The sequence below is a fragment of the Saccostrea cucullata genome, unplaced genomic scaffold, assembly GCF_032062105.1.
Source record: "Saccostrea cucullata isolate Sc308-1 unplaced genomic scaffold, CSIRO_AGI_Scuc_v1 ctg8803, whole genome shotgun sequence".
In the NCBI taxonomy this organism is placed as follows: Eukaryota; Metazoa; Mollusca; class Bivalvia; order Ostreida; family Ostreidae; genus Saccostrea; species Saccostrea cuccullata.
This window is the reverse complement of record NW_026925663.1, coordinates 2,091-19,962: the sequence shown is the minus strand read 5'-3', so window position 1 is coordinate 19,962 and position 17,872 is coordinate 2,091. Positions and strand designations below refer to the sequence as shown.

At 37.2% G+C, this 17,872-nt stretch overlaps 3 protein-coding genes across 3 annotated transcripts; all 3 read right to left on the bottom strand.

Moving 5' to 3' along the window:
- Window positions 1-1,099: 1,099 nt before the first annotated feature.
- LOC134269534 (poly [ADP-ribose] polymerase tankyrase-2-like) lies at window positions 1,100-4,510 on the bottom strand. Its single transcript, XM_062751737.1, has 4 exons — window positions 3,965-4,510; window positions 3,499-3,672; window positions 2,655-3,338; window positions 1,100-2,206 (listed from the first exon to the last, which is right to left on the bottom strand). Exons 2-4 carry the CDS (start codon window positions 3,629-3,631, stop codon window positions 1,200-1,202), a joined length of 1,824 nt encoding a protein of 607 aa, XP_062607721.1. The 5' UTR covers window positions 3,632-3,672; window positions 3,965-4,510; the 3' UTR covers window positions 1,100-1,199.
- A 67-nt stretch (window positions 4,511-4,577) lies between these two features.
- Window positions 4,578-10,626, bottom strand: LOC134269535 (uncharacterized). Its single transcript, XM_062751738.1, has 5 exons — window positions 9,873-10,626; window positions 9,144-9,292; window positions 8,058-8,221; window positions 5,687-6,900; window positions 4,578-5,617 (listed from the first exon to the last, which is right to left on the bottom strand). The coding sequence occupies exons 1-5, from the start codon at window positions 10,573-10,575 to the stop codon at window positions 5,055-5,057; spliced, it is 2,793 nt and encodes a 930-aa protein (XP_062607722.1). The 5' UTR covers window positions 10,576-10,626; the 3' UTR covers window positions 4,578-5,054.
- A 3,042-nt stretch (window positions 10,627-13,668) lies between these two features.
- On the bottom strand, window positions 13,669-17,061 carry LOC134269533 (uncharacterized). The gene is made up of 7 exons (XM_062751736.1): window positions 16,784-17,061; window positions 16,404-16,674; window positions 15,550-16,110; window positions 15,379-15,470; window positions 14,654-14,894; window positions 14,505-14,558; window positions 13,669-14,406 (listed from the first exon to the last, which is right to left on the bottom strand). Exons 1-7 carry the CDS (start codon window positions 17,027-17,029, stop codon window positions 13,694-13,696), a joined length of 2,178 nt encoding a protein of 725 aa, XP_062607720.1. The 5' UTR covers window positions 17,030-17,061; the 3' UTR covers window positions 13,669-13,693.
- Between the last annotated feature and the right edge of the window lie 811 nt (window positions 17,062-17,872).

Here is a 17,872-nt window from a genome sequence, read left to right as displayed (position 1 = left end):
TGGTGAATTACAGCTGACATACGCCAGACCTGATACACACTGAACCAAAGTAATCTTGGTGAATTACAGCTGACATAAACCAGACCTGATACAGACTTAACTAAACTGATCTTGATGAATTACAGCTGATGTATGCCAGACCTGATACACACTAAAATAAACTGATCTTGGTGAATTACAGCTGACATAAGTCAGACCTGATGCAGACTTAACTAAACTGATCTTGATGAATTACAGCTGACATAAGCCACACCTGATACACACTGAACCAAACTGATCTTGGTGAATTACAGCTGACATAAGTCAAACCTGACACGAAACTCTGCAATTTGAGTTAGACATAATCCTACTGCGTATCGTGGAGACTGGTCTTTTGAATGAGACTATACAGTTACTAGGATAAACCGAGGCTTCATGTAGTAGTAGGTGCAGGCACGGAAAATATTTCTACTTCTTCCGTGGCCTCGAATGCAGAGTATATCTTACCCTATAGCTCTCCACTGGCAGACTCTATAACATTTGGTGTAAAATCATTAAGATGGACGGTGAAAAAACAAACAAGCAAAGAACGCATTATAAAAATAAAATTATTCTTTAAAGAAAACGAACTATACTGATAACTCAAAACGAAGAGTAGCAGAAAGATTTTCATGTCAGAAGAAATGAAGACCCGCAGGCCATGTTTGGTTCAACCCTCATAATAATGGAATTCTCTGTCTACATGGATACTCAATATCTGAGTATCTCTAAACCCTTTTTTCATTTTAAAGTATCGGGCATCGATGTGTATTTTTCGGCAGGTGCCATTAAATAATTTTAATATCTTTATGGATGACGATTTTTATTCATTATGGAATGTCATCGGTTAACACGGTAATGCACCTTCCTGTAAACAACTGTCCGGAAACAAAAAATGCGCAAAACATGCCATTATATATATGTCTCGAACGCTTTTATAACAGTTACTAGTATAATGAAATCAGAGAATATCTTGTGCTCACGATATAGCATTCTGCAAGATTCATTTTATTGTAAAAGGAATTTAAATTTTAAAAATACTGTTTTGTGTATTATTATATTATTATCCGTTTAATTTTTTTTTAGCATTTCACATTTATTAAAAGAACAGCTTTCTTCAATTTATTTTTTTTTTACAAAATATTTTATGGTACCCTATTATTAGACATCTCTCTATGTTTCTAGAAGGTACATTGTTTATTTCTTTGGACAAACAGGGAAGACTCAATATCGTCTTGCAGCAGTAACGACTGTTTCAGAGATTGAGGAAGTTCTTGAGACGCCACAAACTCTTGTATATCATTCCTATGCATTCGTCTGAGGTAATTCCTACACAGCTCACCCAAGTTTCGAGGAGTCTGCATATGATCCAATAGTCGTCTGCGAATGACGTAACTTCGCGTGTATTTGATCATAAATTTAACACTCTCTGGGTCTTCTTCGGCTATACTATTGCCAGCATCCAACAGAAAGAGAGCGATGGTTACGAAATTCCTACAGACGGCGTCACACAGAGAAGAGCGGTGACGCGGCATCAGTTTGGGGTCCACGATCCAATCGGTGTAGTACGTATCTGTTCCCCACAAGACGAGGACTGGACGAACCACCTCCATCTTCACATTCAAACTCAGCAGCATTTTAACTAGATTGAGATTGCCTTTTATAATGGCGATGTGAAGAGGCGTCATATAACCGGGTTCAGCGCTTTGTCGGTTAGGATCTGCGCCACACTGCAGCAAGTGCTTCACCATGGCTTCGTCTTCACGATTTATGGATTCATGCAATGGTGTAAACCCGCCATCATCATTGGCATTGATATCAAGACCTTTAGAAGCAAGCTTAGAGACAAATTCTTTTTTGTTTACTCCTGCTAGAGTTAATATGGTCATATAGGGACTAGCATTATTCTGAAGTTCGGATTTAACGGGAAGACATCTTCTGTGCAATTCATTTTCTAAGATCACACACACCTCCTTTAAATCTAATATTCTAGCTAAATCATAAGAGGTGGTGCCATATATTTTTCTGCTGATGTCTGCTTTATGCGCTAATAGAATGTTAATCATTTCGGGATTATTTTGTAAGGTGGCGTGGAATAATGGATCTTCTTCCACTGGACAGAGATAATCCGGGCGGTGGTTCAGTTGGAAGCCATGTTGTAAAAGCAAGTTCAGAGATGTCGCTTTACCTAAAACGAAATTAAAGATAATTTATGGAGAACATTTTTCAAATTCGTAAGTGTCGCAGTAGAAATTCGGTACAGATTGTGTTTCAAGAGAAGGACAACGGGGAACTATGCCAAAACTAATGAAGAATATTCAAAACAAGGGCATCGCAGAGCGGAGAATTCCCTTGCAAGAGAGAATAATACTAGTAATTATTGTACTTCTGTTAAAATGTTTCCTATATAAAGTTCAGAAGGTAAAATAGCTATCTTTTATAGTTCACGCAAAGCAAAGTGTATATCATAATATGAATCAAGACAGAATTCGACATCGATCTAGATGCAAATTACTTCTCTTCCTTTACACTTGACAAACTAACCCATCCACCTACACATAGATATTATAACTTAGCAGGTTACTTTATCCCTTCCAACTCCGTTGCGAGTTAATAACAAGGCTTTATGCTCCTACCTTTCACAACAGCAGAGTAGATAAGGGTATGCTGCTGCTGTGGAGTATAAAAGTCGGCCTCTCGTGTCTGCAGTATACGCTCTGTGATGTCGTCATCGCCATAAATATCTGCCCGATAAAGAGTACCTGGGGTAGCCATGACACCATTATCAGTCAACAGTTGGACCATTCTCTTATTGTTCATTTCTACCGCACAACACAGAGCTCCTTTCTGGTACGAGTTCACAAAGTTCTTTTGCAGCGATTCCATTTTCAGTAGCATCTGTACTATTTCTTCTGCATTCTCTAGTACAGCTAGCATTAAAGCCGAGTATCTCTCTTCTCCCCTGCAGCAAACGTTTATATTAACTTTCTTCGATGTAAGGAATTTAAACAGTTCGACGTCTTTGTTGTAGATTGCAAAATGTATTGGAGCAAAGAGTGTTGCTCGTGTAGGTTCATTCAAAGTACAATCGTGTTCATGAACTAAAAATTTAATCACTCTTAACTTTCCCAGCGCGCAGGCAGAGAGGAGGAATGTTGTAGATGCGTGCTGTGGGGTGGACTCTGCTGTCTGTTCCACGTGTGGACAGCGCCCCTCCAACACCCATACCGACATCTTCTCCACATGAAACACGTGATTATTATGACGTAATTTCTCAAACATCTGTCCACAGATGCACATCCTGTTACGACTCTCGTAATCTGAAGAGAAGATGGAAGAAATAAATGTATTACAAGAGACAGTCAAACGTTTTAAAATTTGTCAGAAAGACTACAAACGATATCGAAGTTTCATTGAAAATTTACAGGTGCTTAATTAGTAACAAGCATTCGTGCAACTTCCACCGAAAGCGATAATTACCGAATCCAATATTCTGTTTCATGATGTCTTTATTAGCTGACAACTTCCATATGATTTCGTCCTCGTCTTGGGAAACCATGCACTGTAGAATCTCGATCTGGCGTTGTCGAGTAGCAACATCTAGCTCTGCCATAGTGCTGCCCGAATTTTCTCATATCGCAGTTCATGCAACTGCTGTAAATATCCTTCAAGTTTTTTATATGGACAATGTGCAATTTTTTAACATATTGGATACTTTTTAGCATGGATCTCAATTTACTTATTGATTATTCTTGTTTTTAAACGCCGAGTCAAACCTTACAAGATTTTAATTGTGAATGTTTTGCTATTAAATTTTAATCTATAATCCAATCAGCGCTGTAGTAGATTACAGTTATAACTGTACTGGATAATAAAATTAAACCATGCATTCAAAGATTTCGAAAGTTATGATGAAAAAGTTACTTCATAGAACGCCCACACTTACCGTTGTCTTGTAGGTGCTCCGCTTCTTTACAACATTTTAAATGGATACCAGACATGAGAGAATCAATATATCGATCACAGCGTGTGTAATCCAGTAAAGGTTTTATTCAATAAGTAAACAAAGCCAAACTTATACATAAACACTTTAAATGGCTGCATTATTACCTAGGCTGGTTTCGCGCCAAACTCCGCCGCCTTTAAATTCAAGAATAAACGAACAAAACCCAGGTCATTGTCTTGCTAAGGGTACCAATATTAAGATTTCTCTTTTAATGGACCTAATGTTTTTGTTTCACCATTTTTAACATTTCAAACATATTTCTAAACTCATTTAAAAGCAAGAGACTCTAGGAGAATTGCGTACGCTTCTGAAAATTGATATACGCAGTACATATTTTTCATGTACAAAATATTTTTAAAATGCTTCTTATTTATTTGCATGCATGATACAAGCACTGTGAAGTTGCTCTGTTCTTTAAAATTTCTTGAATTTAAATGGTGTCAATTTTGTGTGTGCCTTCAATCGATGTATGTTAAAGAGAGAATCAAGTAAAACATGAGTAAAATGCAGATTAATTAAACAAATAAATTTCAACAAATAATCAACTAATGAATTAACACAATGATTTCAATTTGTTATTTTTACTGATAAGCAGTTACACAAGAAGACAAAAAAATCTGAATGGTTTAAAGTCTCAAGTTTAACATGAAGTAATGTACATTGAATTAAAAGCAATGTATCTTTGAGTTATCATGCACTTATGGAAATTTGAGTGAATAAAATTACACCATTTGAACGAATTCCCTTTTCAATACTTAGAAAAATTTGAGTCTGAACTCAAGATGTACTCATGTCCTATGTTTGAATTTAATTCATACACATAAAATCATTGTCCATGTAATGACTGCATTTCCCTTTAATAGTTAACTACAGATATCTAAATCATGACCTGACCCAGATGACTCCAGGTTACTACAATATCATTCAGACCGTCTCGTCTTCTTTACTTTCTACAGGCCTGAGTGAATTCAATAATAGATCTGACCTGTATGTTCTATAGTGCTCAAAATCATATATGTTCAAACTAAATTCATACATGTCTTAGTTCCAATAATTTCTCATACATTGACATATCAAAACAGTCAACCCTGCACTCAGTGTAACATTTATACGAATAGCGAATAGACCAGGAACCCAGACCGATAGAAATAGCTGAAAATGTATATTTGGCGGTCTTTTCTGCAATTCTCTTAACACGGTTAACAATGGGTTCCTCGAGGATTACTTGAGTGGATTCCGACATAGTCTCCTTATTTTCTGATCCAACCGATTTATCATAGAACGCTGGTTTTGTGTAAACACTGGTATCTGACTGCGATTTCTTTGCGTCTGATTCGCTACTCCGAGAGGACGTCACAAACTCGATGACGTCATCGGAACCAGACACAATCGCCTCATCATCACTCAAGCTTGAATCATCACCTTCCTCCACAAATACCATTTTGTTTTCAATCTCCGGTTTCTCGTAAAATGACAGCTTTTTTAGGCGAGAGAACATTCCACTTCCAGCAGCAGCACGTTCACGGGTCACGTCCCCAAGGTCTTGACCCTTTGCTCTCTTAGTCCTTTTCTGAACAGAAACACCTCTTATTTCTTCATCATTAGACGTAGAAGCTACTCGATTATTTGTTTCATCGCTTGTGCTGCTTTCTTGTTTCTCACGAGGTAATAGTCGTCCTTCAGGCGAAAATTTGACCCCAACATCTCCTATTCTAAGTGATAACTTAGGGCCGCCTATATCTATTTTCTGACCTCCTGCTTTTGGACGACTATGGTATTCATAGGACGGCGAAGTATCACTCTCATAGTCTTTTGTGTCATTGTTCCTCCACCATCTCAATCTTTGTTTTCCCTTTTTAAGACGTGGTGAAATATTTGAGCTAGATTCTGTAACATCTATGTTTTCGGAGTCCAAAACCTTGGTATCAGAAGAAGAAACTTCACTCTCATCTAAATATTTTGTACTTTTTACTTGAGTTCCTTTCTTTATACAGGGAGATAACTTCGGTTCACTAATTTTAGTAGTTTCCCCTGTGTTCTCGGCATCTGTGACAGAATAGGAAACTTCAGCATGGCGTCGAAGTGGTTTGCCTACACGTGGTTTTACAAAAGTCCCCGTATCTTCAGAATCTGATTCTTTGGATGGCTTGATGTCCCGCTGATCTGAATACGATTCAGACTCTGAGGAGGTTTTCGTAGATTGACTGTCGCCGTCTTGATCCACTCTTCGTGTGTATGGCGAACGTCTCTCCTCATTCAACCTAGGTCTACAGGATCTTCTCATGCTTCTCATTAAATGGAGGATTCGTGAATTTCCCGTCGGCACTGGGCTACCACTGTCATCTGAGTCGTTAGAAACACTGTGGACGACGTAACACGTCGAATCCACGTGCAGATTCTCGGAGGAACCATCGGTCGTGTCGGTTGTCCCGTTGTTGATATTCAGATTGGTCATGTCCTTGGCTTTCTGCAGCAGACCCTGGAAGACTTGTCCCCCGATCTGCTTGACGTGCCCTCCTAACTGGTCACCCAGCTCTCCCACTTTCCCCTGTAAGGCTTTGACCACTTGATCTTTGACGTCATCCACTCCCCCGGATGCCCCCTTTTCACCCTTTTCAGACGGTTTTTCCTCCCTTGCTTTCCCTTCGCCAGCATCTTTCTTTGATAATTTTGCATCTTTTGATGTCCCTTCAGCTTGACCAACTTTTTCTTCTCCAGTCTTTTTCTCTCCACTGGGCCCCAGCTTTTCTGACATTCCTGACTTTTCCGTTGCTATAGCCCGACTCTTGTCGGCGTCATCTTTTACTTCCATAGCCACCCTTCTCTCATCTTTTTCGCCTTTAATGGCTCTATGTTTAGAAACTCTTCTTCCACTCCTACAAAACCATGCTGAGTATTAATTACAGGAATCCATTTACATCTCATTTCATACTCTACACGCTTGTACTTTCCATTGTCATGTGAATGTCTTGAATAATTTCGTTTAATATTCAACCTTCAACACTTTTACTAGCTGGATTTAATAATTCATCTAATATTTTCTCTTTTTATAGGAAACAAGATGTGTTCGTGAAACACTGATGTCCCCGTATGGCAGCTTAAAGCGAGGGTTGAAAATTCTCAAATACAACCTAAACTCCAAGGTCAATAGGTCAAAATTATTGGTATCCAGATGAATGTTTTGTCACAAGAAACACACCTGTGAAATATAAAAGCCCTAGTACTAACTGTTCAAAATTTATACAAAGTTAATTCTTTTTTAAAGTGATCAAACTCATAGTTCAAAGTCCAAAATATTTATACCCCTTGGAAGGTCTTGTTACAATGAATACACACTGAAATATACAAGCCAAGGTTAAAGACTGGGAATTTTTGGTAAAAGGGGAGTCAAACTCCAAGGTCAAAGTAAAGAGGTCAGATTTGGTGGTACCTCAAAATTTATGGGCAAAATTTAAATTTTTGCGGACAGACATACAGACAGACAGGGCAAAACTATATTTTCATTTTTGATCAGATTTCCTACGTGTTTATTCTTGATTTTGGATTTTTGATGCTAATATGTGAAATTGAATCAAAGAAATAAAACGGCTTATACCGATAACAGGATTGAAGAGGGGGTAATGTTTCTCTTGAAGACTCAGAAGTTAGAAATTAATCAATTTGTGTCAAAAGACAAGGAGTCAATTGTGACGAAACAAGATGTTCCTGCTTTCTTTTGGGAAAGCATGACCGCACATCAATGTATTAATTTACTTAATTTTGTAGATAACATCCCCAAAATTTACTCTCAGAGCTTTGCATTGCTGAGTTCACAAGAAAAGTAGAATTTCAACAAAGAGAAATTGGATCTTTCTTACCATTATCCCAATAAATTTTCCCTCCTGTTTTACTACATGTATGATGTACCTTTCATGTACATTTTAGATTAAATTTTTATCTTTAGATTTTGTGAACCTTCCTCTCATCTGTCTTTTCCGGACCCGTATTTATAAGGAGGACTCATTCTGAATTCGTATTTTTAAGGAGGACGTACCTGGATAACTCGCCCTCCATGAAAGTGAAGAGGTCTCGGAGGGACTGGGAGATAAGTGTGATGTCCTTAATAAAGATTATCTCCCCCTGGATCAGTCCAATCTGTCGCTCATTTTCCACCAGGATCTGTGTGGCTTTGTGGAGTCGCTTCACTTTAGAGCGGGTCTGAAGAAAAACAATGATGATAAACTCTTATAAATTTGTTTCTAGTGACTCTAGTTTACCTAACATTGAATGACGTGCAAATAACACAACAAATGATGAAACACCAATAAATTATTCATATAACGTACGTTTACAAAAACAGAATACAACACATAGCATAAGATGGGGAGTTGGCATGTTCTACTCCACTTTTTTCTATATATATTTTTAAAAATATTTATTGAAAGGTCGGTCCCCCCTCCCATATAGGTTGGATTTTCGAGTTAGGATAACTTTCCAGTTTTAGGTAAGTTGAATTTTTTCCCCTCCTCCCTTCCCGTATTTCAAAATACAATTCTGCGTACCAGTATTCAGCATTCGTCTGGCATGTCTTAGCGTATACGATCGTTTGTCTGTAAATGAGTCTTCGTAAGAAAGATGAAATGTGCCTGGATATTTTTATCTGAAAACGTATCGACTTAAAAGATGTTATTATAATCATTTTATTGCTGTCTTTTTATAGTGCTCTTTTGAAATGGGGAAAATGCTGCAAGACTGAAAACGAGTAAAACACCATCGCCCTACTATTTATTATTAGCCATAAAGCCTTTACACCTTGATCATGTGCTAAGAGGGATAATTCTATATTATTTAAATACACGATTTCCTTGAAAAGTGTCGTTTTGTCCTTCCGGCCGTTTATGGTTATTTTGATTAAAATATTTCATTTTTAATGCATTATTTTCTGAAAAATTGACACACTTAATCACGAAAAATCCAGTTTAGTGACAAAAGAAAAATATAATATGTCTAAACTTTAGTTCTGCTGCTTGACCCCCCCCCCCCCCCCCCGAAGAAAATAAAATCGACAAATCGATAACTGGTGTAAACTGTCAATAGGCCTGGTATCAATATAAATGTACAATCCAGAAGGAATACAAACCGGACGATTTTCCAGCGATTCTATCAATCCCAGCACGTCCTCTTCACGTTTCTTTTTTCTCGCCATTTTTTCCGAGATTTTCTTTTCCAAAAAATTGTTTGTTAGAATTCCAAGCTGAGACTCTAGTTCTTTGCATCTATTTGTAAAACCTGAAAGAAAGTATAAGCATATATTTATAAACAAACAATTACTCTAAATATGATTAATATATAAACAAACAGTAGGTCTACTTGATTCATGACTTATTTAAGGAATAACTGTCTTATTTTCCGATTTCATGATGTGATCAATCGATTGGCTTGCGTGATAATTTGCATAAACGCCAAAGGCGTAGAAATCATTAGACTCGGCCTACTTATTAGTCTCAAAATTCATCGGATCAACACAGAGTAAGTGCGCGTGAAAAGGCGATTGTGACGTCACAAACGGCACCTCAAATAATAAAACGTTGAAAACTTTTCATGAGTCTGTCAATATGATCAATAGAAAACATTGGAGGAAGGAATACATGGAAGTTGTGATTATAAAGTTGACATTAAAAACTATGAAGATCTTATCGTTATGCAGGCATCAATATCTATACTGCATATTAATTAATGATACAACGACTTTCTCAATCAGACAATAACTAATATTAGTATATTTCGAAATTAACCAGAAAAGATTAAATTCACATCGTTAATTTGACAGAAAATTTCCGTTTGCTTATAAAACTTAATTAAAACAAACCTTTCCAAATATCCGCGTCATTCAGGTCAAAGACAAGTGAGCCTGACATGGTAAAGAGAATGATGTCAATAATAGAATGGAGCAGTCCAATGATAGTCTTGACGTGCAGTAGCTGATGGGACTCGGTGACCGTGTGGCTCACCTCCAGGCTCGGCTTGGCCTGATCCCTAACATCCCTAACACCACTTTCATCTCCCCTTCTCCTCGAGTATCCTCTCCGTGCTTTTCTTGTGAATCCCTTATCCTTAAATCTCTCACTTTCTGACGACTTCTGTTCCTCTGAGTGGTCCTCTTCTGTAAACTTCCCCTTCTGGATCGGTTCTGTTCGTTTAATCTGCGTTGTTTTTGTTGGTGTGAATGTTATTTCCTCATGTAATTTAGAATCTTTCAATATGCAGTCAAATTGTAAGGCCCTCTCAATTTGTTTCAATATTAAGTCGTTTATAGCCTGAATTCCCCGATAAAGAACGCTAAATTCGACGTTTTCATGGTGTACTTCATTTTTCGTCAACTTAATCCACCGAGAATTTAGTTGATTAAAACATTTTTCGTCGCACTGGTTTTCGAACTTCCTTTTCAAATTTTCAGGAAGTTTGTGATACTGATGACAAAATTTGCACGGCTGCTGGGAAAAATTTTCTGGCGAAGGAGAAAAATTGAGCGAAATATCCTTGTCCAGTTGATTATTCTCTCTGTCTGACATCCAGATTGGCTGAATCACCAGATGTAGCCTGCAAAATTTTCTGTCCTTCTTGTATCTTATAATGAAGATAAACTCATTTCTTCGTCAGGGGCGAATGTCTTGACAACTGGGTAAACGAACATAAAATTTAGCGTCAAATCACGGAAGTTTATGACGTCACAATGAATTCAAAGGCTTTCACTTTGTTCGTGCGTTCAACAGCGTAGCTGCTACGTAGCCGCTATGCAAAGCTACGCTCTTGAACAGAGAGCTAACCTAGCCACTACGTAGGTATATTTAATGCTAAGTCCCAAATCCAAGATGGCCTCCTTAGTTACAAGTTCGCAGTACATAAGGATTGAACAAAAAGGACGGTTATTTTCTACATCTTAGTGAATTAAATGTTTACATATATATTTGCGCTTGAAATAAACTTTTTATTGTCCCCAAAATAAGTTTTTATTGATATATTTTTATACAAACTTCAACACTTAGCGGCTAGGTCCTGCCCTTTCATTAGATATCTAACACCTAGCTGCTGGGTTAGCCGCTACGACTTGAAGTGAAGCTTGCGTCCTACGCTGTATAGTTTTCAAATTAATTCAATAATTCGAGAGAGAAAGTGGGAGGGATCTGGGGAATTAAAATATGAGTTATAATCTTGTCGATTGAAATTTGTGTGCACCACAAAATATCGATGGTGTGTGATGCATGATATCTGAAAACCGAAAATACATTGTTAAGACTCTAAACATTTTATCCTCATAGCATTTCATAGAATTCTGACACAGGCACCTGACGTTACTTATTTTTCTTTTAATAAAAAAAAATTATACACATACCTAATAATTATTAGGTATGTGTATATTTTTTTTATTAAAAGAAAAATAAGCAACGTCAGGTACCTGTGAATTCTGACAAAGGAAAAAATCATCTAGGTATTCTATTTTCTTACAAATGGCTTAGAGAATACACGCGTAAATATTCCATCGGTCTATTAAAAAATTCTCAAAGTGATGTGCTTTTACCCACAATAATTCTTCAAAATTCATCTTTAAGGTATGTCGCTCGTGAAATTTTTTATATCAAGGATTTTTTGAGAAGTATATTTTTGATAAGTACCCTTGTAGTATGACTCAAAATCGCAGAAAAAAAGAGGGTCAGTGTGCATCTTACGGAGCTACGGTACAATTAAGTTGACATTTCTGCACTTCAATTTTAAGTTTTTGGTTCCTTTAATCTTTATAATATTTTATCAGATGTAGCCATGGCAATAAATATAATTTTTTTTACGTACGTTTGAATAATATTTAAGGAATGACTCTAATCCTTGGCCAAATTATTCGATTATAACCTGGTTTGGGTCAGTTTACGCTTTATAATCCGCGAAGCTACTATTTGAAGTTAAAGGTACATTTATTAAATCTGGAATTTTCCATGAATCCCAAGGACTGAAAATGAGGGGATTGCATGGATACAGATGATTCAGCTGGTTGTCAAGGGGGTGTGTCTCCATACCAAACCAGGTTATTGAGAAATAATTTGCGTTCCTTTTTGGAAATCAACCAATGAGAGACTAGAATACAAACAAAATTAAATTATTTATCATTGAACAAATCTTGTAAATAATGCGTGTATATCATTGTGTGACCTTTTTGCACTAAATAAGTAACATATGTGGGTATTGGAAATCTAAATAGGCAATAAAATATTTTCTTGTATCAAACTTTTTACGACTTAGGAGCTGATATGCAGCAACTAATATACCTTCATCACCTGCATACGGAGTTTATATATCTCAGTCGATTCAATAAGCAAGAGCATTTTCTACTTATGAACAATTTCTAAAACGAGGAAAAGTATTAAAAAACAAGTTGATGAAACAAGAATAAGACATTTCGTAAGTTCTATGGTCGATACAATGACCTTGTCAGAAAATACAATTTATCATTGAGCCAAATGCTGACTGACGTTATTCATATTTATTGTTATATTCCATTATTAATTTTATGCACTGAATTGACGACGGATTTTTCCGTTTTTTCCCTATCATAACAAAGAGCACACTGCGGGGATGCTCATTCCTCCATGGCACCTGATCCCACCTTTGATGTTTTGGAGGTCCTTATTCGCTCTGCTCCTACAATTGTATCTTGTATTGTTCTATGGACCTCTGATCTGGAATACTATTCGTTATCTCCATATGTTTCATTCTAATCATTACAAAACACCATAAATCACTTCTAGTTTCATATGTTAATAAACATTGCTACATCAGTATTATTTACTACTTTCATTATTTTTACATGAAATTTTGCATTACTTATTGAACGACCCTCGTATTGTTGTATTTGGTATGAATTTGAATTAATAACAGTTTTTGCAAGAAACCTAGAGCATCATAGGAGGATGGAAATACCTTAATCCAATGTTTAATTTAAATTAGAAGGTTATAAGCAGAACAATATTTTGGTCGTAGTCCTCGGTTTTTTGGTTTCACGGATCCCATGCAGAAGTTCCAGTCGAATATTAAAAGACAAATAAAAGGACAAAAAAAGGAACGAAGCATTATGCTTCCGATCTAATTTTTTGGTTTCTTTTGAAGTTTTTCTCCCCTGTAATTTTTAAAAAGGAGGTTTTTCAAAGATTTTTTTTTTTTTTACTAATTCTCAATTACACAGTATTTGCCTTTGGATGAGGGTTTGGTCCCCTTTAACCAAGCACACTTTGTGGCCAGTTTTGATTGAACCTGGTCTCGTGGATCTTCAGGAGAATTCAAACGTCAAAAGTTCATGGACTGACACTGGACAAATTAAGCTCTGAGAAGCTCACGTAAGCCAGTGGCTTAGGTTAACAAAACCAATTCCTTTGGATTGTCATTTTGCTGAAGTGAGCAAAGTTAAGTTTGGAAACATTTTATTGGGTTAAAAGTCAAAAGGGAGAACGCTTGTTAAAGTGTACAGAAAAATACAAACTGTCACTGCTCCCTTTTCTTTGAGCTAGAAAAAAATTATGCGAATCACTACTAATCAAAACACTAATGCATTGCAAAAATGTATTTTATTTATTTAATTCAAAAATAAACATGATACAGCAAAAATGCATCTCATTTAAACACGATACAGCTTAAAAGTTTACATCATCCGACCACACCCAGCAGGGACCCATCTACGCAGGTCTGCGTCTGGTAGTTGAAGAAATCGAGCGAGCCGTCCGCCTCAGGAGCGCAGCTCATTGGACAATACATTCGTCCTGTGAGGTCACATTGGATGTAATGGTGACGATCTCCAGCAATCGCATGGAACAATCTCCCAGAGTTTATCTTAGAGTGAGTGCAAGGAGGGGAAAAACGAGGACAGGTCGGACAACAGAGGTAACCATTCACTTCATCGCCGCCATAGTGATGAGAGACACCGGGTTTGATGATGGAGGGCGAGCTTGTCGACGATTGTCCGACAGAGTCGACCGGAAGGCAGGTTAATATATTCTGATCCCAGACTTCTCCTCCTGGACAACTTAAGGCCCATGCCTTGCCCCAGACATCGCAGTGGATGAACTTAGTGTTGTCAGAGGGATAAACAAAGAAGAATTTACCCGCCTGTAAATTTGCGAGCGTGCACGGACTTGCTGAGGAATCAACATTGGTTTTATTGCCTGTGACACAGGAAGTGAAGTTCCCTACACATTGTTGGCACGACTGGTAATAGGACTCGTATTGTGGACACTGAACGATATATAGTTTTCCGATTTGGTTACACATCAAGTATTTCGTCGAATCAGTGGGATGTGCAAACTGAAGGAGTCCCTTTGCAATATTTTCCGGGGTGCAAGGATTTGGGAAATTCCATTTTTCTAAAATGGAAATGCAGAATGGAATTTTAGTGAGTCTGGAGGAAATGAAATTTTTCTCTCAAATACATTGGTTATAAAATTTTTAAAAAATGTTATACCTTTACAATTGTCCGGGCATTCGATTTTTATCCCATCGATGTAGCATTTCATGGCTATTGGAAAAAAATGAGTTGAAATGTTATATAATATCAACTTCATTTAAATAGAGACACATACCGATTTATATTGGTGGTATGAATCTGCTTACTGTGATCTGTGTGGTCTCCATGGTAGGGTGTTATGGTGATGACACAGCCAGCGCTTGAGCTGATCTGGTTCTTTAAGGCGTCAACGAGGTTAATAAACAGAGTCTGGTCCCCGGAAGCGTTATGGAATACTGACGTAGGATTTCCGGAAGAGACAGAATTGAGAGACTGGTAGTAACTCGGTCCAGGGTAAGGACTGTTGAAAGCCGTGTAAATATTTCCATTGCCACACGTAACATTTGTCTGCAATAAAGACAAGAAATATCTTCACTATGTGTAACATAATCCAATTCTGTTTTGGTTCAGAAATCTACTGGAAAGAAGTCCAGATTCAATTGACTTAAAATTCTAATTTATCTACCCTTCAAAAGGACCATGGCACTTTGTATTAACAAAGGCTTTTTGACAAATTTAACAGACTTTTAATTAGATTGGTCAGAAGACCTAGAGAAAAATGTGTTTTTGACCTTCTATAACTATACTACTCTGGCCAAAGGTAGGGTTTCCAGATAAAATCGGTGAAGCATAGCGTGCTTACTTAAGTAGGCTATAATGACCTACTTAAAAGCCTTGACGCCTTTCTTTTCATAGTGCTACGATTTAATAACTGTATCGTTAGAAAATATTGTCAGACAAAAATTCTAACCACGAAAAAAAAAAATATAAAACGTAAGGAATGTATAAAGATGACTAATTTCTGTAATACTATTCCGACTCTAGCAAGTACCTCTATTGTAACTCCAGGTGTTGAGGTCAAAACAGCTAAAGGCGGACACTTTTCGAAGACGCAGCTAAAGGTGCTATTGATGTAAACAGGGGCTAAAAGAAAAAAAATTATAACCAACTATTCAAAACAAGAAAAAAAATCTCTTAAACAAAAAAGAAATTCAAACTTTACCTCGACATGAACTTTGAATAAGTTCCTCTTTCAGTGCTTTGATCTCGTCATACCCAGACACGGTGAACACGTGCGTACAAGATGGCGTCGTTGCCATGTAGTTGAGTTCACTTTGGTCGATTCGACTTCCTACTCCGACAGAGAACATGATAATCCCGTTATTCTTGGCGTTGTCGGCAGCATGTTGTGTGTTTAACAAGTCGTTTGATTGTCCATCAGTGATCACAATAACGATTTTTGCGGCATTAGGTCGACTGCCTGTAAATACATTATTTACCGCCGTTTGTATTGCACCTGCCGTGTTCGTAGATCCAGGTCGAAAAGGCAAGTTTTGTATTGCACTTTTCAGGGGTGACTTAGATGTGTATGAATTTAAGTAAAACTCAATCTGAGGGTTATTGGAGTAAGTAATAACAGAGACGCGAGTTTTATCTGAAGCAATATTAAAAGAATCAACGATGTTATTCATGAAAAATTTAGCTCTTGTAAAGTCATCCTGAGATAAACTGTTTGAACTGTCCACTAATAAAACTAGCTCAAGAGCTTCGTTTCCATGGCAACCTGAAAAAAAATTATAAGTTAATGGTAAGATTTGCTGTTATAAAGAAACATAATGGGGTGTTCTTTGACAGTTTACTTAAATGATTACGAGGACAATCATATCAAGAATCTTTAAAACAACGTATAGTAGTGGGAAAAAGCTTTCAAGATAAAGTGAAGGTTTTTAATTGACCTTTTGCAAGGGTATTTGAAAAAAATGATGCCATAGAAATATGTGTTCGATTGAGATAACGAACACAGAATAGTGGTATACAGAAGCGAGTTGTTCTTACATCTGCCTCTTAAAATCTCACCTTGATCAAGAAGCTGTGCCTGGACAGTGAAATTGTTTCCTCCGAAACTGTGAAAATAGTTTTCATATGTGTTTGCTTGGTCCTCAATCCTCCAACTGACTCCGCCGTGTAAGATGGTATATAGAGCAGCAGCGATTCCAGAGTATAGCGGTTTACGTAGATCCTGCCAAGCGACGTTACGCCAGTCAATCCCGAATTTGTTCAGAATGATATTTCTCTGAGCTTGTAGAGATGAAGAAGTTTGTGTTTGCCGAAATTTGTCTTCATCTACCTGCAAAATATGTTAGTGAAGTGAAGGATCTATCCACTAAAGCTCAATGGAGAAACATAGCTTAATTAAAAGATGCTGATTGTTTAAAGTTAATCAGTTGGACTTATACCTGCCAGATTCCTCCATGGTAGTAACTTCTACTGTATGTCTTGGTGTCTGTTCCATCTCTTGACTGTACGTAAGCCAAACGGCGGAGAAAACGCTTGTCGTCTGCAAAAAGACACGATTCTCTGATGCGACTGACCACCGAATCGACAACACCCGATCCAAAGCCTCCCGGTTGTAAGGTTAGGTCGACACCCAAACACCCAGCAATGGCTGCCAATATACAGAGAGACCCGAGCACACCCGACATTATTCAGAGACTGGTCCTATCTACAGGCTGGTATCATCCTGGTCAACCTTTTTATGAGAGAATAAATATGAAGTCATTGAAATTGTTCTGTTGTCACATTGTTTGTGAGACCCAGATAGTTTTTCGGAATCAGTGACAGCAAACACTCCAGTTTATCTTAAGTCCTGTTGTTTGTCCTTCCTATAATTCTGAATCTTATCAGAAAATGATAAAAAAAAAATTAAAGATTTACTCAGAAAAATATTGTTCCTGGTTCTTGGTAATGCCTCATCATGGACTGAAACAAATATAGATCTACCTACCTACAGGTAAAAAAAGATACAGGAAAATAAAAACATCGAAAATCATTTTATTAACAAAAACTTTAAAGCTGCCCTCCGTCTGTTTGTCTGTCTATTCGAAAAAAAGTAACCATATCAATGTTTTTGGTTGAGACTATGGCTTTCTTATTTCACATGTATATTCCTTGTGATAAGGCCTTTTCTAGGTACATCAAATTGACCTTTGACCTTGACATTTGAGTTTGACCCAGTTTTGCAAAATAATACCCAAAATTAACCTTGGTCATATCTTTTTAACAGTTGGTGCTCGGGCTTTCTTATTTCACGTATGTAATCTTCGTGACATGACCTTTCTTTAGATGCCAAAAACTTTTACCTGGAATTTGACCTATTTTATAAAAACTTTGACATTGGCCATGACTTGTAAACGGTTAGGGCTAAGGCTTTTAAACTTCACATATGTAATTCTTGTGAAAAACATTCCTTAAGATACCAAACAGCTTTGACCCCTTGACCTTGAAGTTTGACCTACATTTAAAAAAATAACCTTGACCATAGCATT

What these genes read in the sequence shown, in the direction of transcription:
- LOC134269534 (XM_062751737.1), bottom strand. Translation starts at nt 3,631, where the DNA reads ATGGCAGAGCTAGATGTTGCTACTCGACAACGCCAGATCGAGATTCTA. An exon ending in GAAACAGAATATTGGATTCG is followed by an intron (nt 3,339 to 3,498) that starts GTAATTATCGCT and finishes TCTTCTCTTCAG; the next exon opens with ATTACGAGAGTCGTAACAGG. An exon ending in CTACTCTGCTGTTGTGAAAG is followed by an intron (nt 2,207 to 2,654) that starts GTAGGAGCATAA and finishes ATTTCGTTTTAG; the next exon opens with GTAAAGCGACATCTCTGAAC.
- LOC134269535 (XM_062751738.1), bottom strand. Translation starts at nt 10,575, where the DNA reads ATGTCAGACAGAGAGAATAATCAACTGGACAAGGATATTTCGCTCAAT. An exon ending in AATCGCTGGAAAATCGTCCG is followed by an intron (nt 8,222 to 9,143) that starts GTTTGTATTCCT and finishes GTTTTTCTTCAG; the next exon opens with ACCCGCTCTAAAGTGAAGCG. An exon ending in ATGGAGGGCGAGTTATCCAG is followed by an intron (nt 6,901 to 8,057) that starts GTACGTCCTCCT and finishes ATGGTTTTGTAG; the next exon opens with GAGTGGAAGAAGAGTTTCTA.
- LOC134269533 (XM_062751736.1), bottom strand. Translation starts at nt 17,029, where the DNA reads ATGTCGGGTGTGCTCGGGTCTCTCTGTATATTGGCAGCCATTGCTGGG. An exon ending in ACCATGGAGGAATCTGGCAG is followed by an intron (nt 16,675 to 16,783) that starts GTATAAGTCCAA and finishes CATATTTTGCAG; the next exon opens with GTAGATGAAGACAAATTTCG. An exon ending in TGGAGACCACACAGATCACA is followed by an intron (nt 14,559 to 14,653) that starts GTAAGCAGATTC and finishes TTTTTCCAATAG; the next exon opens with CCATGAAATGCTACATCGAT.